At 43.5% G+C, this 22655-nt stretch overlaps 1 protein-coding gene across 9 annotated transcripts in view; it reads right to left on the bottom strand.

The window, feature by feature from the left end:
* Positions 1-17328: 17328 nt before the first annotated feature.
* The window catches only part of ADRA1A (adrenoceptor alpha 1A), a 112590-nt gene continuing 107263 nt past the window's right edge, over positions 17329-22655 (bottom strand). For 3 of the 9 annotated variants that reach the window (XM_070794954.1, XM_070794951.1, XM_070794953.1), the window contains exon 5: positions 17329-19187. In XM_070794954.1, the coding sequence (XP_070651055.1) occupies positions 18992-19187 (196 nt within the window). In that variant the 3' untranslated portion in view covers positions 17329-18991. Of the gene's footprint in view, positions 22369-22655 lie in introns of all 9 variants that reach the window. The other 6 variants (XM_070794959.1, XM_070794957.1, XM_070794958.1 and 3 more) reach the window with 4 other exon arrangements.

The following is a 22655-nucleotide window of genomic DNA, read 5'->3' on the forward strand; positions in this document are numbered from 1 at the left end:
ATCCCATGGACAGAGGAGCCTGGTGGGCTACAGTCCATGGGGTCTCAAAGAGTCAGACATATCTGAAGCAACTTAGGGCAGATGAACCATGTCATTCCAGAACTACTCTGCTTTCCTTTATTCTTTCTGCATGTCAGCCTTCTGTGTAGGATTCTATCTACAGAGAGGACTGTGCTGTTTAAAAAAGGGTTTGAACACCATTGACCTAATTTTTTCCACTGAATTTATTCAGAATGGCTTTTTATAGTGTTTGACCCTTCTTCCGGCTTGTGTTTGGCCAGTAAGTTGACAGAGCAATCTGGCCGAGGCATTGGCACCAGATACACACAGGCATCAGGCAAAGGGGACCTCAGCAGTTTTTCCCCAGCTGAAAAGCTCATCTTCCGAGTTCCAGGGAGACCTAGCAAGTCAAGGCTGGTACTAATTGTGGTCACAAGTGTATGACACAGAAAGGAGGGGGAGAAGGAGGTACCACGTATAAACTGACTTCGAAGTCACCCTCCAAATGGTTCCCAAAATACTTTAAACAGTGACAACACTGATGAAATAAGTTTATGGCCCCTAAAAATGCTAGAAGCTCTAAAATAAGCTCTTGAAGTCTTTTTGTAGAACTCAAAATATCAAACTGGAACTTTCCAAAGGGCAGGAGACTAGACTTTGCTTTCTTAACTTTGTGGGTTGTTTGTTAAGGCAGAACATTACAGATCTAAGATAGTCGAAGATGACAACTGCTCAATTCCTGATGTGTAAAAATGCTTCTAATATAATCAATCAGAATATCCAGCTCATTCTGTTCTTATAAGCATTTTTAAAGGATCCATATATTTGGGTATAGCTTCCCAGGTGGCGTAGTGGTAAAGACTCTGCCTGCCAATGCAGGAGGTGCAGGAGACTCAGGTTGGATTCTTGCGTCTGGAAGATCCCCCTAGTGGGTTGCAGGAAACAGCAACCCACTCCAGTATTCTTGCCTGAAAAATTCCATGGACAGAAGAGCCTGGGTGGGCTACAGTCCATGGGGTTGCATAGAGTTGGGCATGACTGAGCAACTGGGCACACAGATAGCTGGTATACAGTTGCATATAGGGTTCCTGGAAGATGCTTTAGAATGGAAATTTTATGGGGGCGCCTTTTCCCCCCTGCTTTGTTTGTTAATGTGTCACGAGATGATCCTGGCATACAACCAGCGTTCAAGAGATATGTGTTGAGTGGAAAAGGTGACTGCTTCTGGGGAGTAGGACCAGGAGTTGGTAGAACTATTACTTTTCAGCTTATACCCCAAATGGAATTTACAATGGGGATGATGGGAAGCATATCTGCTCCTCTCCTTGTATTTTTGCCTACAGAAGAGGAAGAAACATCTGCCTTCATTCCACTGCTGTCCTTGGCCCTCACGACCACACGTCCCACACTGACTACACTGAGGAGGAATGTATAGTCTGGCTCATTACTCTCATATTCTTAGTGAGTAGGATTCCACTCTTTCTTGTCCACTTCCCATTCCCCGTCTCATTATGACCTGGCCTCACTTCTGCAAGTAAGCATGGTCATAATCATACTCTTCAATTTCAGCTTTCCTGTCAATGCCTTACTCATGAGGTTGGTTGGAAGTAGACACTGGAGTCTGTTCCTTAAACCTGGATATTCTAGATTCAAGCTAGTCTGTGTAGGAAAACTTGAGTGGGAACAGAGTTCTCTTGGGGATTAACAAAAGTTGGACTTTGGAGACTTCCCAGGTGGTCCAGTGGTTAAAACTTTGCCTTCCAATGTAAGGGGTGCAGGTTCTATCCCTGGTGGGGGAACTAAGATCCCAATGACTCCTGGCCAAAAATTCAAAGCTTAAAACAGAAGCAATATTGTAACAAATTTAATAAGAGACTTTAAAAATGGTCCACATAAAAAAATTTTAAAAAACAATGTACTTTTCTTCCCGCTTTGGCTGTTATGTTTTTGTGTACAGTTTCTGGAGAGGAGACTGCTGGATGGTGTGTGGTGGCATTTAGGGATCTATCCTGTGCACATATTGTCTTTGAAAAGAGTGTATGGATCAGAAGATAATAACAGAGTGAGAAAAAATAATGTTCTTTTGGTCCACCTACACAGCAGAATAATAATTTTTCAGAAATACTATTGAAAGCAATTTATATTTATAAACAGAAGAGATCTAATAATTTGTTGGCAGAATGATTCAGTATTAAGGGGCTCTTTTGTTAAGAAAACTAATTCATAGAACCATTAAATACTTCGGTTAGGATAAAAAAGCAAAGAAGTAGAATTACCACTTAAAAACTCTGGTATCTGAAACAGACACTAACACTTTCAGTGCGGATGGGGGTGAGGAGTCAGTTGTTGTATTGTATCTAAAATGGGATTGTGATATTGTCGCATATATTTCAGAAGAGTTGCTCTACCAGAATTGAGTAAGGATGGACACTGTTACTCTGAGATGGTTCCTGCTTTATGTCTACATGAAGTAGTATTAACAATGACAAGGTGCTAAGTCATTTCAGTCATGTCTGATTCTGTGCGACCCTAAGGACGATAGCCCGCCAGGCTCCTCTGTCCATGAAATTCTCCAGGCAAGAATACTGGAGTGGGTAGCCATTCCCTCCTCTAGGGGATCTTTCTAACCCAGGGATTGAACCTGTGCCTCTTACGTCTCCTGCACCGGCAGGCACGTTCTTTACCACTAGTGCCACCTGGGAAGCCCACAACGATGACAACAGCAATAAGAACTCACATCCACTGACTGTTTACTGTGAAATAAGCACGGAAATCCTTTACATGTAATAAATCCCATGAAAAAGATGCTGTCTTTATCCCATTTTACACCCGAGGAAATGAACACTCAGGTAGGCTTAGGTCACATGCTACTAAAGGGCAAAGTGGGGATCCTAGGTCTGCCAAACTTGGTTTCTATGGCTCCAGAGAGACGATTATGAAAATATCTCTCCCCAACATTATGTTCAATGACCTCATGTTGGGAACTTGATATTGGTCCCTGTGGGAGAATTTACACCCCAAGAATTGGCAAGTGCTGTAAATTGTGTCTTTTCTTTGGTTTATTTTTTTATTTTGAAGTGTGGTTGCTAAACACTTATGACACATCATTGTATAGGATTCTAACCTAGGCAGTTTGATCGCAGAGCATTTTGGCAAAGATGAAAATTTTCATGCCAAATTATTGATAATAGTATTACACATATCATTATTCTATAAGCCACTTTTATTTGGGCATCCTGTTAATTCCAGCCAAATGAGTCCAAATCAATTCCTAGCACTTTCTCATAGCATTGTTATGAGAATTTTCTTGGGTTCCATAATCACTGGGGACGGTGACTGCAACTACAAAATTAAAATATGCTTGCTGCTTAGAAGAAAAGCTATGACAAATCTAGACAGCATATTAAAAAGCAGACATCAATTTGCCGACAAAGATCTGTATAGTCAAAGCTATGATTTTCCTAGTAGTCAGGTACCAGTAGTAGATATGGGAACTATATCATAAAGAAGGCTGAGAGCTGAAGAATTGATGCTTTTGAACTATGGTCCTGGCAAAGACTCTTGAGAGTCCCAGGGTCAGCAAGGAGATCAAACCAGTCAATCCTAAAGGAAATCAGTCCTGAATATTGACTGGAAGGACTGATGCTGAAACTGAAGCTCCAATACTTTGGCCACTAGATGCGAAGAGCGGACTTATTAGAACAGACCCTGATGCCGGGAAAGATTGAGGGCAAGAGGAGAAGGAGGCAACAGGGGATGAGATGGTTGGATAGCATAATCGACTCAATGCACATGAGTTTGAGCAAACTCCCAGAGACAGTGAAGGACAGGGAAGCATGGTGTGCTGCAGTCCATGGGGCCACAAAGAGTTGGACACGACAGAGCGACTGAATGACAAATGAGGATTAAATGAGGTGAAGCATTTGAACTCATTGGAACAGTGCTTCCCATGGCAAATGTTAGCCAGGGAAGAATGCCCAGCATAAATATTGCACTGACATCATTGTGGTCATCAATTTAAAATTTTTTCACTGCCTTCATCGGAACAAATGAATGGCAAAATTGACCATATCTCCGTTTTCTATCTCTTCCAGAGTCTATGTCCTGGGACAAAAAACTAAGTGAATTGAGAAGACAGGTCATTAGGATAATCCAATGATTGAGATTACAAACCAGTTTCACCACTTCCATGCTCCATGAAAACAAAGCCTGAACAATTGCAAACTTTTGTGTCCTTTAGGACATCTTCTCACTCTGCCTCTGCCCTGCACTCCAAACCCTCTGTGGGATTCCAGGGGGTGAAGCCATCGTCATGCCAGTTGAAGCTGGACTGTGACCCGCAGAGCATCCCCAAAATGTGACATCATTTGGCAAACCCTGAATCAGCATGTATAGGAGATATGGTACCATCATTTGACTTTGATGCTAAGGGCCTTGGGTCAAACTGATCTCTCATCACCAGGAAGACAGTGATCATCTCTGTGGGCAGCCAAAAGCAACAGCCATGACAAAAACAGCCAGATGGGTAAATAAAAGAACAACTGATAATTGCTGAGTGCTAACTAGATGTCAGGTGTTTTTCTAAGTATTTCTCCATGCATTGTTTTATTTTATTAGCCTAGTGACCCTCTGTGTGATGTACAATGATTGTCCCCATTTTTCAGAAGAGGAAACTAAGATTTAGGGTTGTTGAGTGACTAGCTTGAGATTGTATAGGTGGCAAGTGGTTGAGGGAATTTGGAAACTGTTACCAGCCCATGAAAATTCTACTTAGCATTTTAAGAGAAAACTGAAGTTTTTGTCTTTTTAAATCATTGGATTTGTTGATTCATAAACCTTTCACCAAAGAACAGTTAAAACAAAGTGTGTGTAGTGTGCTCAGTCGTATCCGACTCTTTGCGACCACATGGAGCCCACCAGGCTCCTCTGACCGTGGGATTCTCCAGGCAAGAATACTGGAGTGGGTTGCCATTTCCTCCTCCAGGGGATCTTCTCAACCTGGGGATCAAACCCGAGTCTCCTTCTTGGCAGGTGGATTCTTTACCACTGAGCCACCTGGTGCCAAGCTGTAAATGCTTATTCCTCTGAAATACACCATTAGAATAAAAGATAACCTCTTCTCTTACCTGGTCATTGTGATTGGCTGAAAGAGTAAGAATCTGTGTCTGACCCCCAGTAAAATGTTCATGATCTAGTGAGAGTTGACCATTACCACTTGCCAATTGAAACTGGACATTGAAATATTTTTAAAGAAATGTGCTTCATCTGAAATAATATTAAAAAAAAAACACTAAATAAAAAAGTTCTTATCCCCAATGATGACATCATGTCACTAAGGTGTGCATGGAGGGAATGGAGCTAGAGGGTAGTCCTGGGGTTTCCCGGTTCTGTGCTCATGGTCAGACAAGAAGCCCCATCAAAGACCTCTCTTTGAACTGTGCTTCCCATGACAATCTCTGAGCACTAGCCCCGCATCCCTACAACCTATTGTCTTGGCTTTGGGTCACTTAACACATACGGTTCTAGAATGTTGGACACACTCAACATTTTTGTGTGTCTGGCTTCAGTATCACCTTCCTCTTCCTCCAAACCTGATGATGCAGTTAAAATTCAACTTTTACCTGAATACTGACAACTCACATATCTTATATATAATCTATCTTATATAGTTGACCAAAGGCATCAACTCTCCTTCTTAAGAGTTATTACTGACTCCAACTGGGGTGAAATTCACCTACTGTTTTCAATCTGCTGTCTTAACCAGAAACACTGTTAGATTATCTTGGAAGTTCTGTTTTGATTACAAAATTGAAGACTACTAATATATAATAAACTTCAAGTTTGTTACCCACTATAAATACAGGGAAAAAGTCATAATATCATGATTGTTTACTTTTCATAGCTGATCTGATTGCAAAATTTTATTTAGCGTGTTCCTGAACATTGTTTCCCTATGATGAATAAAATTTTGGGGCTAACTAAAAAAAAAAAAAGGATAACACACTCCAATTCTCAACAGATATATCAACAATGACTTATGATTGAGGAAGTAAGGTACCACACATCTAAAGAAAGAGGTTTAAAACATTTTATTAGAGAATATACATGATATTGAGCAACACAATTTAAATATTATGGCATCCATATTTAGAAGGACATTATAAATGCTTATAATTTGATGTCACTTTATTCAACAAATAAATTCCTTTTGGACAGTGGGCTGCATGATTCATAAAGTCTATTTGTTCAATAATAATAATTTACTCATCTGCTTAGTAAATATATACATTTGTTTTCTTAAAAAAAATGATTGTTCACCACATCACATCATAAACAAATGGATCTGTAAAAATGGCATGTACAAAATTCAGAAACACTTAAACAGCACATTCCATGGACACTGAGTCCATTTAAAAAGAGTGAAACACTTTAGAAGCCATTGTAGCCAGCCTGGGGGTCATATATAGCATCCATACAAAATGCTGCAGTGAATTCAAGTATAACAATTCATACACATGAGCGTGTTTACCTGACAACAGAGAGAATTCTCCCTCCTATAGCACAGAGCAAAGATCGAACTCCCAGCATGATTCAGATGAACTTGTTACAAGGAGGGAAAAGTTGCTAAGATCAACTCAACTGACAAAATACTAAGACATGGAGAAGATGGTTGTGTACTTGAACAGTGTGTAGTGGAACTGTACTTTACAGGGATCTTATTTGTCACAACAATAGTAAGGATTATAGGAAAACCACAGCAGCTAGAATCAGCCCATCAGCTCACATTTGCTTCCTTGGCAACGCAGAAATGCTGTTTTTATATTTTGAACAGATCAAATGAGGAGACAGGACATAAAGCTGCAGTAAGCCAGGAATGTCCTGGGGTTCATGTTTAAATGGCATCAGCTTTATTTCCTAAAATACAGTTTTATTTTCACAGACAGAATGAACCTCCAAATTTGTTTTCCTTAGTCCCAGAAAGCCAAGTCCCTCCTTATGGCTAGTTAATTGTAAAAAATGCAGCTCCAAGACCTTCACTTTTTTGTCCCTCCCCCTGTCACCTCTGCTGCATTTGATGTGTAATAAAATTCCAAGCACTCTTCAATTATAATATGCCCTGATATAACATACGATACTGACCCTTCAGTGATGGACCCTCCGTGATGGATGTCCCACCCTTCTTTAAGGACAATGGGACCCCAGCTTCTGGGCATACTGCATTTTTGGGGGGGAGGGGGTAGAAAAAATTCTCTCTTTGAAACTTACTGCACAACATTTTCTTGCTACAAACAATTCCTCAATTTTTAAACACATCAAAAACTTTTCAATAGTATCAACGAAGATTTGCTTGTTAAGACCTCCAAAGCATTTGGTTATTCTAATGGATTAGCTCCTTCATGTTGGTGCAAATGTTTATTTGCATGATGAGACATAGAGTTTTTTTCTCTGTTTAGCCATCACTTTGTAACTCTGTGCTAAGCCCTGAGACTAAGATAATCAGAAGACTGAGAAACTAAGGCTTTCCAGCCAAGCCAAACACAGGAGGTCTGATAAGAAAACCCCTGGACTCTATTTACTGGCTCTTCCTTGGTTCTTCCTTGGCTGAAAAGAAAAGTGAGAAGAAAAGCCTGCAGAGGATGAGAGGATGAAAGGTGGTGAGGATGTGCAGAGCCAAGTGGCCACCATGATAAGCAAGGCTGACATCCATGCGCCCTGGTCCATTGGAGGAGCAGGCAGCCCGGCCCATGCATGAGGTTCACAGCCCCTGGGCCTTTGCGTCCCTTCCTGGCTTGGAACAAGTCCTTCTGTTCCCAGTTCCACTTCATCCTCCAGGATCCCACTTAGACGTCACTATTTCTGAGAAGCTTAATTCTGAGGCTGAACTGGGGGCCTTCAACCAAACTCCCACAGTACCATGTGAATGCGCGTGTACTAGTCCTTACCATGTTCTGCTCTCATTGACTTGCCTGGACTCTCTACAGACCTCAGGTGCCTCAGTGAATGCGGCAGAATGGATAGATGAGGGGCAGAGCCATGTGTGCTATGCGCAATGTCCCTTGGTGGAAGGTGACTTTGTTTTACAGCCTGGCTTCTTCTACCTCTGTGGATATGCTCTCAATGGAAGGACACAAAAGGAACTTCAGTGTTTACTTTTTCAGAACACAACAGGGAGAGTTGTCTTAAGCTGCCCCTCAAAATATTGAGCTTTTTTTTTTTTTTTTTTTGCTGCTCTGAGTCTTCGTTGTAGCATGTGGGGGTTCCTCTCTTGGTGAGGTGCATGGCCTCAGGTGCCCAGTGGCTTGCGGGATCTTAGTTCCCCAACCAGGGATTGAACCTGCATACCCTGCATTGAAAGGTGGATTCTTAACCACTGGACTACCAGGGAAGTCTCTGAGCTATTCTACCTCATACTTGTTTTCCTCTTTCTCTTTACATTATCATTTCCTATATCACTGATGTCCCAGCATTAACAACAGTAATATGCTAGATTTGTGCCTTAGTCAGATAAATGTTAAAGAAGGAAGTCCACATGGGAGGGAAGGCTTACAGGCTCCTGAGGTGGATTCAAAAGACAGTGGGTACCAGGAAAGGGGGTTGGGCTGAGACCATCCCCCCTGCACCCCTGGCCTTCAATAGGTCATGAGGATCACACTCATGAACAAGAAGCTGGCTTCATTTAATGGGTGTGTGTATGTGCTCAGTTGCTGAGTCGTGTTTGACTCTTTGTGACCCCATGGACTGTAGCCCACCATGCTCCTCTCTCCATGGGATTTCCCAGGCAAGAATACTGGAGTGGGTTGCCATTTCTTTCTCCAGGGAATCTTCATGACCCAGGGGATCCAACTCAAATTTCCTGTGTCTCCTACATTGGCAGGTGGATTCTTTACCACTGAGCTCCATAATGGGTGTGGAAAAAAAAAACAGTGGAAGTGCTAGTTTCTTAGTTGTTCCCAACACTTTGCGACCCCATGGACTATTAGCACGCCAGGCTCCTCTGTCCGTGGAATTTCCCAGGCAAGAATAGTGGAGTGGGTTGCCATTCCCTTCTCCAGGGATCTTCCTGACACAGGGATTGAAATCAGGTCTCTCGCTTTGCAGAGACTTTACTGTCTGAGCCATGTCCCCTCAAAAAACAAGGCAGATCGACCTTTAATAAATTATATTAATAGTCTTAACATACTAGACATTCTGCGTCAACATGATCAAGATTTTATCCTTCTGTAGAGTGAGGATTCTTACTCCTAACAAAGGTATTCATCTGTACAAGTTTGGGCTTTTGCAAATGGTTTTTGGGAATGGATGTCCACACTTATTTCCCTTTGGGCAGCCCTGCTGCTCCCTATGAGGTGGTGCTTTCAGTTTTCCATCTCCCAGCACTGAAAGGATGGAGAACTCTCCTTTTTGATTTGGGCCAACACCAATCCAGTCACCCTTGCCACAACTCAACAGCTGCTTCAAAAACTCAGAATACCAAAATAGACATAGACTGTGTTTGTACAAAGCAGAGTTGGGCCAAGAACCTCATCCCCGAAAGTGACTTTTCCCCCTCCCTTTAAAACAAGTTTGAGATTCTGAGTCACTAGAGACCGTTTGGCAGGAAGATGGTGGCAGGTCCTCTGCCAAGCACAGCCTTTTGATCCGACTGACTGCTCTGGGCAAACTGAGTCATGGTGAGCTGAGCTAGCATGTGGACTTCCCTGTCGCGCCTCTTGCCCGAAGGGTCCCAGAGATCTTTAAAAGGGGTCCGCGGAAATGGTGAGGCTCTCATGAGCAGCACTTGAAATTAGAGCTAAGACTATGACGTGGTGATCCCATGCTGTGGGTTTTAATTCCGGCTGAAATCTAAACAGCTCGTGGGTCATGACCGGAATTTGCTATTGCATCTTGTAAACACTGCTGATGGTTCCCCAGGCCAAGTGGTGTCCAGCCCTTTTTCCTGAGATGATTTTTGCTTCAATCGCTCTGGTCAAAATTACTTCTCTTCCTCGTAACGTTGATTGTACAAACACACACACATCTTAAAGTGTCTGCATCGCTTACAGTGTCTTTCATAAGACAATGATGCTAACAAAATACTTCCTATTTGCCAAGTAAGTCATCAATGTGAGAAAGATTACAAACACCAGCCCTGATATTCTTTTTCTGGGCTGTCTATAATCTGAAAGTTGGCTGGAAAGGCTTAGAGTAGCCCAGTGAGTCTGACTTTTAAAAATTAAAACAAAATGTTCTGGTGGGTTTATTTCCAATCCAAGGAAAATAACATCATGACGAGTTGGGGGCGGGGTGTGGAGAAATAACTGAAACTTGGAGTTTGGTGCCGAGCACTCTAAATTTACAAATGACAGTTCCCAGGCGATGGTAAAGCACCCATCTTGTGAATTCCTTTCTAGGGAAAGAATCACTTGTGTCTTGAACTGGTGATGACCAACTTCTAGAAAGTATCAACTGAATTAGGATGAAGAGCAAAGGAAACAGGAAGACTTGGTCTGTCTTTTCCTGAACGTGGAGTTTTCAGTACTTTAAGATACTCTGTGAGTGCGTGCACATGCTCAGTTGTATCCAATTCTTTTTTATGACCCCATTGACTGTAGCCTGCCAGGCTCTACCATCCATGGAATTTCTCAGGCAAGAATACCGGACTGAATTGTCATTTCCTCCTCCAGTTAAGATACTCTAAAGGTGATCTAATTTATAATAATGTCATTTATTTATATAGCATTTAGGAGAGGAAATGAAGACAAGGAAAGAGGGCTAGCATTTATCAGGGGCTATTGTGATTTCAAATGTTTTATCCTCATGTGAGATAATTTCACCTCCATCATTTCATTTGCTTACCCATTTCACAGGTGAGGAAGATGAGGCCAAGAGAGGTTGCATGACTTGTCCAAGAACCTCATTAGGTATAAAGTTGAGGCTTGAAATGAAGCCCAGGTTTTGTGGCTCCCAGGTCCCTGCTTACTTAATCCACAGGTTCCCCTCCTATGATGGGCTCTGACGTTACCCATGTCAGGCCATGGGTTCAGCAAACTGGGTGGCTACACAGGTGAGCTCCAGAAAAAGGTACAGAGGATGCTGAGCTTTTTCCAATCTTTCTCTTTTCCCTAAACTCCCTTATGACTACTGTTTTTATTCTTCTCATACCCATACCACTCTATTGGTTCTCTGTGAAAATGCTTCTTTGGTAATGTGACTGTAAATTTTGTACTTTACCATATCAAAAATGGGCAGTGGGCTTAGCTCACTGCATCTCTCGCATAGAAGATGCTCCAAAAATGTAATTTTTATTCTTTAAAGCTTTATCTCTACATACTCCATCACAATGCCTTGTAGGCAGCAAACTCATTTCATTGTCTGCAACATTGGGTTAAGTAGGTGTGGTAATACTGGAAAATGGATTGCTTATGGCTTTATACCCCAGAGACAAAAATAGCTATTTTCCTCCTTCTACATCTGATGAAGAAAGCATGTGTTTTGACTCAGGCTTTACAAGCTGAAGCAAAATTTTTGTTGCAGAGTGGCAGCTCTTGTGTGCTGAAGTTTAGGGATCAAGGTTGCATGTGATTGGAATAAGAAAGCAGAGGGTCAGAGGAGTAGCTGGAAGTAGAGACAAAAGCAAGAAGGGGACTCCACTTTTTTATTCAATGACTCCCTGATAGGTATTTAACTACATTAAGAAAGTGTGTAAAAAAAAAAAAAAAAAAAAAGAAAGTGTGTAGAAAATTAGCAATAATTTGTTAATTAAATATTTTCAATTTTTGTTTGTTTTGCTCAAGAATATTTCATACTTTTTTTTTTAAGATTTATTTTTGGCTGCACTGGGTGTCGCTGTGCTTAGGCTTCTCTAGTTGGGGTGAGTGGGGACTAGTCTGTAGTTGCGGTACTCGGGCTTCTCATTGCAGTGACTTCTCTTGCTGCAGAGCACAGGCACTTGAGCTTAGCAGTGTTGACTCTCTGGCTCTAAAGCGCAGACTCATTAGTCGTGCTGCATGGGCTTAGTTGCTCTGCTGCATGTGGGATCTTCCTGGACCAGGGATTGAACCCATGGCCTCTGCATTGGCTGGCAGATTCTTAGCCACTGGACCACCAGTGAAGCCCTCAACAGCTTTAACAGCCTTCCTACTTATCAGATTGAATTTGAATATCTTTATTTTTTATTAAATCTGCTCATTCATCTCCTCAAGTATCAATGCTTTCCATATCCCAGCTCTTTTCAACAATTGTCACCTCTGCTATGACAGAGGGTCTGGGTGGGGAGGGTGCCGGGACTAAGATGCATTCATACTGATGCTCAGCTTTTGATTAATGTACCAAGGACCCTCCCACTCTTGAGACTTCAATTAGCCAAGCTGCAGAGCTGAAATCTTTTCATTAGGAAGATAATGCTGGGTTTAGCAAAAGGCATGAGGACCAGAGTGAGGAAGAAAGATAGTTTTTTCTTTTTATTGGATACATCAATAAGCCATTGTCACACTAAATCAAACCTATTTTTGGATGGTTTTGGTTTAAATACATTTTAATGCTTTTGTAGGACCTGCCTTTTCATGTGATGTTATCTCTCCTATAATTTCTAGATTGGACTGAAGCTGGCAAACCACATTACTCTGGACAAAACGGTGTTCCCTGGTTGTGATAGCACGGAACCAGAAACACTTCCAATATGAGGGTCTCTGGGGAGGAGGCAAGGGACCAGGAAACTGAAGTGGGATGGTTCTTCACCCAGAAAGCATGACAGCAGATGCTAAGCTGATTCTTCAAAATGAGAAGATTGTGCTTCTCAGCAAAATCCAGGCAGAAGAGGAGGCATCATTCTTTGGCTGTCAGAAAAGCACCAGGCGGGTAATAAATTTGTCTACAATGAAGGACTTAGGTGGGTTGATGAAACAGAAGTGGGATCAGATTTTCTCAAGAGAATCAAGGGGACCAGACCAAGGTCCTCTAAGGCCACCAGAACGGGCTTGGGGTTCCCAAGAGGCAGAAGCAGCAGCAGCTGAGATTGGACACTATATAGTCACTGAGGGTTTGGGCAGTGAGGGTGGGAGGTGGTCTTCAAGTTGGAATTAAAAGGCCTGTGAGGGGGGAATGGCTGTATACATCCTCATAGCCAATCAAGTCAGTGTATCCTGCTTTCCTCCACTCTTGGGTTGTGAGACAAAAGAAGAAAGGCTATCTGAAGGCTGGTTGGCACCAGTTTTCCAAGCTAATCTTGATGTAGGGCAGACGTTATTGAAATAGCATTAACTCAGCCACTGCTGGGAATGGGGGCCTATGGTAACCACAGACTCCTATGTGCTGCTTCTCAGTGTCCCAACTCCCAGGACCAAAGCATTCTGCCTTTGGTTCATTTTTTATTTTTTGGCCACACTGCAGGGCTTGCAGGATCTTAGTTCCCTGACCAAGGATTGAACCTGAGACCTTGGCAGTTAAAGGGCCAAGTCTTAACCACTGGACCACAGGGAATTCCCTGGCTTTGGTTCTTGATCCAATCTTGCTCTGTCTCACCCTTTCTCAGGATCTAGAGTCCCATTCATTGGTGGCTCTGAGGGTGATTCTATGTTTGCATGTGGGTCTGGAGACAACTAGCCTGGGATTCCCCACTGCTGGGCTCTGCATTCTGATTACATTCCTGCTGTAAATTTTCAGAAGACTTTTGTTATCATTTATTACCTGGACCTTCCTGGTGGATTATCTGGTGCGCCTCGGCACCTGCGGTCCTGATCTCCCAGCTCCCAGCCCCTGCCTCTTACTAGTGCTTGGATTAGTGTCCCTGGCTTCTCTCTGTCCCCTTTCTCCTGGCCTGCTTAGGAGAGCTTGTCTTCAGAGATGACACCTAGGAGCTGAGGACCGCTGTACACATATGGAACCATATGACAGTTTCTGCTTTCCCAGAGTTTCCATCTAGTTGAGAACATGGAACCAATAAAGGTAGGGTATAAAGTACATTTTAAAGTGAAAAAGGAGTTATGGATTTTAAAAAAAAGCAACAGAAAGATCACAATAAAGTGCACAAATGTGTTTGTCACTCGGTCATGTCTGACTCTTTGGGACCCCATGGACTGTAGCCCATCAGGCTCCTCTGTCCATGGGATTCTCCAGGCAAGAATACTGGAGTTGGTTACCATTTCCTCCTCCAGGGGATCTTCCTGACCCAGGGGTTGAACCTGGGTCTCCCACATTGCAGGCAGATTCTTTACTGTCTTAGCCATCAGGGAAGCCCCTGAAGTGCACAAATAGTTGCCAAATACATGTGATAGATAACTGCTGTAGGATCTTGGAGAGGGTCTTTGGGAAGGACTGCATTGGAACTTCTGATTTGGGAAAAGAATTATGGATACATTTTTATGTGAAGGAAGAAGACAGTGGAGAGGGAAGTGCTATGGGCTGGATTGTTTCCCCCCCCTAAATTTTGTATGCTGAAATCTTAATTCCTAGTACCCTAGAATGTGACTGTATTTGGCGGTATGGTCTTAAGAGATGTACCTGCAGTTAAATGAGGTTATTGGCATGGGCTCTGATCCAATAGGACTGGTGTTCTTCTAAGAGGAGGAAGCTAGGGCACAGACACCCAGAGGGAAAGCTGTGTGCAGATACAAGGAGGAGGTGGCTGTCTGTAAGTCAAGGAGAGAGGCTTCAAAAGAACCAACTCGGCTGACACTTTGATTTTGAACTTCCAGCCTCTAGACTCGGAGAGAATAAATTTCTGCTGTTTAAGTCACTCAGTGTGTGGTCCTTTGTTATGATGGCCCTAACAAATGGAAGGATTACAAATGTTAAGAGCTGTATCAGCAAAAGCAGGCACATGTTTGGTAGGAGAGGATCCTTTGCTTACAGTAAGAAGGCTCCTAGTGGGTGTGATGAAAGGAGAGAAAGAGTCCGGGAACACAGTCCAGGAATGGGTGGGCTGGGGGGATAAAGATGGGGATAGGAGCATCAGGAATGAAGGAGCACCTTGCATCCAGTTGAGTTCTACCTACAGTATCACTCCAGTATTCTTGCCTGGAGAATACCATGGACAGAGGAGCCTGGTGGGCTACCATCCAATGGGCCGCAGAGAATCGGACACAACTGAAGCAACTTAGCACAGCATAGCATCCCTTCTGGGGGAATAACCACTGCCTCATGCTGACATGAAACCAAGTTTACTTTATGGCATTAATCAAGGCCCTGGAGACCCTAAGAGGGAGAGGAAAGGGGGAAGAAACAACAAAATCCAGAGAAAATGATGAAGAAGAGGAAGAGAAGGGGGCATTGTAGGGTCCGTAAAGACTTCTGAACATCAGAGAGGGAGACGTAGCAGCTGGTAAAAGAAGAGACACACGTCTGGGAGGCAGGGAACAAATACCACTTCTGACTCTTTTCTGACATGTGACTGCACACGGTGCTTGTAACTTTCCTTTGGAACTAATAGTATAAGAAGACAAAGACAGCAATCCTGCCAGAGGGTAAGGGTCCTCCTTGGGGAGGCTTCCCCTGTGCTCTCAGACTGGGGGCCTCTCCTGCCCTGGACTCACTGGAAGGTGGAGGTCTGCTGTGGGAGGGGTGCAGCAGCTGAGGGAAGCGCCAGCTTGCCAGCACTGTACCCCATGGGAACTGGCACCCTCTAGAGTAAGGGCACCCACTCCAACATCACTGCTCGTAAATTTCACAAGAGGTGGAGGGTGGAATGATGGAGAAAGAGGACGTGATGAGGAAGGACAGGGGAAGAAAAGAAGGGAGAGGGTGAAGATAGACAGGGCTGGGAGGAGGCAAAGGAAGCTGCCAAGCAGGAGCAGTGTCTGCCCAGTCCTCCATTCTATGCCTGCCGCTGGCAGTGTTGTTTATGACTGATGGGTCTCCACGCTCCCAGGTCCTTCCCCATCAGTTCTGCCCCCTGCCGTATCCCATCCCTATCTCTGCCAAGTCTCATCTCTTAGCACTATGCACACTCTGTCCTGGACCAAGGGAACTGCACACCTTGTTTCCAGCTGAGACTGTCTTTCTCCCCCCACTACCTATCAGAATTGGAGGGGATGGAAAGGAAACCCCTCCCATAAGGCACCAGCTCAGAAAAATAGAGCTCTGTTATCCCAGGGGAGGGCTAAATATGTTTCCATAGTAACGCCATTTTGAGTCTAGTTAGGTCATTTCAGACTTAAACAAAAAGGAAGAGAGGAAAAGGAGGAGGGGGAGCGGGGAGGGGAGGAAAGGGGAGGTGGGCAGAGGAGGAGGAGGAGAGCTCCTGTTGGTAAATTGTTCAGTCATTTAGTCGTGTCCAGCTCTTTGTAACCCCATGGACTGCAGCACGCCAGGCTTCACTGTCCATCACCAACTCCTGGAACTTGCTCAAATTCATGTCCATCGAGTCAGTGATGCCATCCAGCCATCTCATCCTCTGTTGCCCCCTTCTCCTCTTGCCCTCAATCTTTCCCAGTATTAGGGTCTTTTCCAATGAGTCAGCTCTTCGCATCAAGTGGCCAAAGTATTGGAGCTTCAGCTTCAGCATCAGTCCTTCCAATGAATATTCAGGTTCTATTTCCTTTAGGATTGACTTGTTTGACCTCCTTGCCTGTCCAGCACCTCCTGTGGACCCCAGGTCCTGGTGAGCTCCAGTAGAAGACCCCTAATTGCCCGGGTACTTGTGCTGTGGTCAGGAGGCCTCCCTATGGAGCCAAGTGAGGACCTCCCTACAGCAGCCTCCAGCAGTCTGGGAGGAACTTCACATTGGCCTTAGTCAAGTGGCTGTGGTTGGCTGTTGCTGCTCTCAGAGTTGGCCAGACTGTGCTGGAGTAGTTTTCCAATGAGGGGAAGAGCTAAAAAGACCCCTGTGGATGGCCCTGGGCTTCTGCTGAACTGCTGGCTCTGCAGAATAGAGCAGTGGGAGTGGAGATTGAAAATCACAATGACAGACTGGAGTGTATCTTTTGGGTGGGCGGGTCATACTGGAGCAGGCTCCAGCCCTGAACGTGAACGCTGTCACTTTACTTAACAACTCGTACAGTTTGGAGATGCTAATGTAATCAAGTGTAGATGTGGCAATTGAACATTAAAAAAAAAAAAAAACAAAACTTGCTGTTGAACAACCAAATCCAATGCTTAACATTGTTTGTACTACGCTGTAAACAAGTGATGGCAGAGATCAAGGATAGAAAACTATGGCCCATGGTCTGTTGTTATTTTGTTTTTCTTGGTACAGTCTGTGGACTAAGAATGGTTTGTACATGTTTAGAGGGTCTCCCCTCCCCACAAAAAATTTCAAAGGAAGAAGAATGTGTGACAGAGACTGTATTGCCCACAATGCCAAAATTATTTACTATCTAGCCATTTGCAGAAAATGTTGGCCAACCCCAGGTGTATATGAAATAGGTTTTTATTTTTTGTTTTTGGTTCATCGGAGAACATCCTTCCCCACCCCCATTTATAACAATGCCTCTTGGAAAAATGCAACAGATGAGTTTGGAACACACCCAGATCACAAGCTGGGGACTGTCTGTGCCTTTCTGTATTTTCTTTTTCTTTTTGTGCCAAATGCAGGGCCTGGTGCAGGAGAAGAAGTGAACAACTTGCTGATCATGGTGTATACAACTCTCAGGCTCACAGGAAAATGAACATTCCCAAAACTCTCTCTGGGACTTTAGCATTCCTGAAGTCCTTAAGGTGTCAGTCACTGCTGTCTTTTCCTGACAGGTCACCACGTTGAGGAAGCCAAGAGCCCCTCCTGCCCTGCTTATTTCCTTAGCTCTGCTGCTGCCTATCTAGGGAGAATGAGCAGAATAACATCTGCTTGTCTTTTAGCCAATGAGAGAAGCCTAGACAAATATGCACTCAGCCCCCAGAACAATCTTGATCGGCCCAGCCACCAGCAGAGATACAGTGGGAGAGAAGGTACAAACAGAGCTGAAAATACGGCTCAGAGGTGAGTGAGTGAAATGTGAATGTCAGGGTCTTGAGAAACACAGTGGACCTTGGGGATATTGAAGGCATCTGGGAAAAAGAAGTCAGAGGCTGGATTTGAAGATATTCAAAGAAATCCTCAGCTTAACGTCATCCCCCACCTTGGCTCTTTATATGCTAATAAACATAATTCCTTTTTTCTCTTCCTACTTCATGGGGTAGGACTCGAGATATGCAAACGTACTTTGGACTCGTATGAAATACATAAATAGAAGAAAATATTAAACTTCTGTTGGGACTGTCTGTAGTTTCTTTTCTATCACATTAGAATGTGCATGCATGCTTCAATTGTATCCAACTCTTTGTGATCCCATGGACCATAGCCCTCCAGATCCCTCTGTCCATGGAATTCTCCAGGCAAGAATACTGGAGTGGGTTGCCATGCCCTTCTCCAGGGGATCTTCCTGACCCAGGGATTGAACCAGTGTCTCCTGCATTGCAGGCATATTCTTTACCACTGAGCCACTGCGGAAGCCCATCACATCAGATTGCAATTATTGTATTCAAACTTTCTAATAGATCAGAGCCTTCATTTCCCGCCCCCCCTCCCAAATATAGTACAAATTTGTCCTCAGACGTTATAACCTAATTAAATATGGACTCCTCATAGTTTCGCAATAATCATTTCTAGCTCATGACATGCCACGTTGACTATGCTATGGAGGGCAAGTAACATAGTGACTCCTGAGCCACAAGTAGAAGAAAAAGACAGTTGTTTTGTCTTTGGAAATGAATCAACAACAGCTTTAGGGAAGTTTCCTGCTGAGTAGTTGCAGGAATGCATTACTGAACAGCTTTGAGCAATGTCCAGGGTAAGTCTTCCTCCTCCTCCAATGCTATGACCTTCCTTCGAGGTAGAAGACTCAGTAGTTCATGCTGCAGTAGCCAAGACATGATCTTTTCCTGTACAGAGCAGACAAGATCCATCCACAGCCCCTGTGACATTGAGGTCTGGGTAAGAGGGAAAGAGGCAATGCTGACAGGATCGCTGGCAAGATCCGGCATCCTCTGCTCAAATTCCAGCTTGCTCTTGACAGCCTAGCCCCATCACAGTCATCTGCACTTACTCATCTTGCAGGGACTTGGAGGGCCAGAGGCCCTCACTTCTGCCATTGCTTTTGGAAGCTGATGGACCCCACAGCAGCCTGGGCTCAGCCCTGCTCCACACAGTACAGTTTGCAGACAGGGAGCAGATGTCAACAGTGTTCCAACCGGAGCTCCACCAGAGCTGTGTGCAGCTAGTTTGTTGGTTAAAAGTCCTAGTAGTGTAAAAAGAAATCAGAGTAACAAATGAGCACACGTCGGATGCCACCATATTTACCACTGCTGCCTTCTTTTTTAGTCTGCCTGGTTTTGCTTGCAGAGTTTGCCTTCCATGTGCTTGGGCTCCCTTCTCCCCTCGCTGACGAGCAGAGCTCTCTCCTTAATTAAGTGAACAAGTACTCATACACAGAGGCAGCGTCTCTTCTGGCAGGACGATCTGAGCAGAAACAGCCCCCGAAGCAAGTGAAAACATTTGTCAAGCTGTGATTAAGTAGCCATGATTAAAGAGCGAATGATTACCTGCCCAAGCAAAGAGTTCCTAGCATGTTCTAACTCCCAGGCCGTAATCATGAAACTTATGGGGCCAGAAGGTCTGCATGATGGTTCATTTTGGGGGTGGGGTGGGGGTAACCAAGATGCTCAGGACTTAAAAGTTTTCATTTGTGAAATCCAGAAGCAAGAGGATGCCATCTAAGAAGTAGCTATAGCTACCAACTGAGTCTTCATTTTCAAAGACTGCCCAGGTCTCTGGGTACTTGAAGACCAGCATTCTGAACCATTTCCTCCTGGAGACAGACATGAAATTCACATGTTTGACATACTCTTTGGACTCTATAATTCCTGGTGAACTACCTCTAATTCCTTATCTCTCTCCAACTCAAAAAAATTATTTTTGGAGTACAGGTGAAAGAAAGTGATATTGTATTTATTTTTTATTTATTTTAAAAAGGGCTATACTTCCTGAAAAAAAAAAAAAAGGTGGGGGAGCTATAGCTTCCCTGGTGGCTCAGACGGTAAAGCGTCTGCCTGCAAAGTGGGAGACCCGGGTTCGATTCCTGGGTTGGGAAGATCCCCTGGAGAAGGAAATGGCAATCCACTCCAGCATTGTTGCCTGGAAAATCCCATGGATGGAGGAGCCTGATAGGCTACAGTCCATGGGGTCGAAAAGAGTCAGACACAACTGAGCGACTTCACTGTACTTCCTGAAAGCGTGCTGATGAATTGTGGCTGGTTGTCAATAACTTCAACACATTGCACAATGTGTTTTGTGTCCACAAATGTGTTTGCTGTTCTAAGCCAAGGCAGCCTCTTCTGCCTTCTCTTACATGTCTGCCTTCACCCAGTTTGATATAATTTGTCCTTCACGCAAAGCCACATTCCAGGTCACAATACCCTACAAAAGTGCTGCAGTTTGACAGTTAGAATTGTAGGTGCCACAGCCTTACAATTACGACCTGCTCTTGGGTTTGGCTGGGCTGGAAAATTGGCGGCATATTTATTGAGATTAATTGGAAGCAAATCCCGAAGAAACAAAACATTCAAAGTTTGAGTACAGTGGCTTCCCCGGTGGTTCAGTGGTAAAGAATCCGTCTGCCAATGCAGGAGACACGGATTCCATCCATGATCCAGGAAGATCCCCTGGAGGAGGAAACGGCAACCCACTCCAGTATTCTTGTCTGGGAAATCCCATGGACAAAGGAGCCTGGTGGGCTAGCCCATGGGGTCGCAAAGAGTCATATACGACTTAGCAACTGAACAATAACAATGACAAAAATGGTTTAGTATCATCAGCATATCCAACTCCAATTTGGGGGCTTTGACGTTTACTACTTATGAGGCTGAGGTGTTGGTGGAAAACATGTAGACATTAGGGTTTGGAAGACCCAGGATCAAATCATGGTTCCTCCTTGGCCTTGGGTGAATCATTAATCACATTTAACTATCTCATTTCTTGGCTCCAGATAAGAACAGTAGAACTGCTATGACCTTTAGAGACTATGGATGTGAAATGTTCTGCCAATGCTTGGCACATAGTAACACCAAAGAAGAAAACCTTAAGAAAATATTTGTTTACCCAAATAACACTGTCCACTATGGATGGACCAATCCAAGTAGCTGGCAAGAGCATTAGAAGCCTTTTGGAGAGTATTAGCAGACCCCAAATGATTATAGGCAGAAGCAGTATTGGCTGAGACCTCCCTTATGGGAGGTAAAATGAAGAAAGCGTAACACATAAAATGCTTTTCTGAAATTCTTGCAAAGGTCTGGGGCAATTCCTGAATAAAGAGATTCAAGGTCTCTCTTAATGCATGCGATTTGAATTGCAGAAGAAACTCAAGTTTCACCTATCCCATAATGTCAAGTTGATTTTTTGCTGATGTTTAGACAATCCTAAAAGCAACTGCTTTTTATAACACATTAGAGAAGATATTTTGATCACTGTTACTCTGGGTACATTCTCCAAACTCCAAATAGAAGCAGTAAACATGTGAGTATAAATATGACGATCATTTGTTTAACTGTGACAATTTTAGAGAGTTTTTGGCATGCTCCAAGGTACAGAGATTTTTGTGGATGAGTAAAAAAATAACTCGTGTATTGTTTATCCCACTTTGACTAAGTCTTGGGTGACATTATCAATTTTTCATAAAACTGGTGTGTTTATACCTAATATCAAGTCATGGGAAAGGAAAAAAATGTTAAAGTTTGCCTCCCTGGAGGGCTTGGGGATGGAGAAGCGTGTAGCAGACAATTATTTATGGATAGTTTTACATGAATACAATTGTCATGGATTTTATCTGATGACCGGAAGGTTTTCAAATTGTTGTCTTTGATTAGAAGTGGCATTAAGGCTAGTTTTCTGATGATCCTAAGCTTTTTAGTATTTAAAATTTAAATTTGTCTCTAGAGGTGTTTAAAGACCAGCTCAAACATGGAGTCATATTCTGGTGAAGAAAAACTGTTACCCTTCTTTTCATGGAGTTGTTCTTCCTATAAGGGTGAGCCTGGTGTAAGTAGTTTTAAAAATTCAGATCCTAAAAGAAGTTCTTCTCAACAATGAAACTGAAGAGAGGTTTATGTAGTCAAGTCCTTCCCGCATGTCTCCATGCACAATATGACACCCACATCTGGAAGAGCCATTGTAAGATGTGCAAACAGACCAGAAGAGTCTAGAAATCCAGCCAGCATCTACTGCCAGAGTCTAAGTTACAAGCGAAAGGCAGAGTGTCTAACTGGACAACAATGAGACACTTTCCAGAAAGGACTGAGAAAGCAGTAACATTCTACATCAAAACACAACCAAAAACCAAACTCCAACTGATGTGCAAACATACCTTCCATGGCAGTATGCAACAAATTAGCCTTTCAGAAGGATTTCAGGAAATTATCACTTTGCTGCAAGGAAAGAAGGAAAAGATGATGGTGCCACTACCTTTGCAGTGAAGGTTAAATAATGTCTGTAATGGGAAATTCCCTGGTGGTCCAGTGGTTAAGACTCTGCACACTCACTGCCAAGGACCTGGGTTCAATCCCTGGTCAGGGAACTAAGATCCTGCAAGCCATGTGAGGTGGCAAAAATAAATAAATAAATAAATGAAAAATTAAAAAGGCAATAATCTGTTTTAAAATTCTTAGAGGGAATTACCCCAAATAGGGGAAATAGACCATAGAAATGGTTAGAA

This window comes from Bos indicus, chromosome 8, assembly GCF_029378745.1.
Source record: "Bos indicus isolate NIAB-ARS_2022 breed Sahiwal x Tharparkar chromosome 8, NIAB-ARS_B.indTharparkar_mat_pri_1.0, whole genome shotgun sequence".
Taxonomy (NCBI): Eukaryota; Metazoa; Chordata; class Mammalia; order Artiodactyla; family Bovidae; genus Bos; species Bos indicus.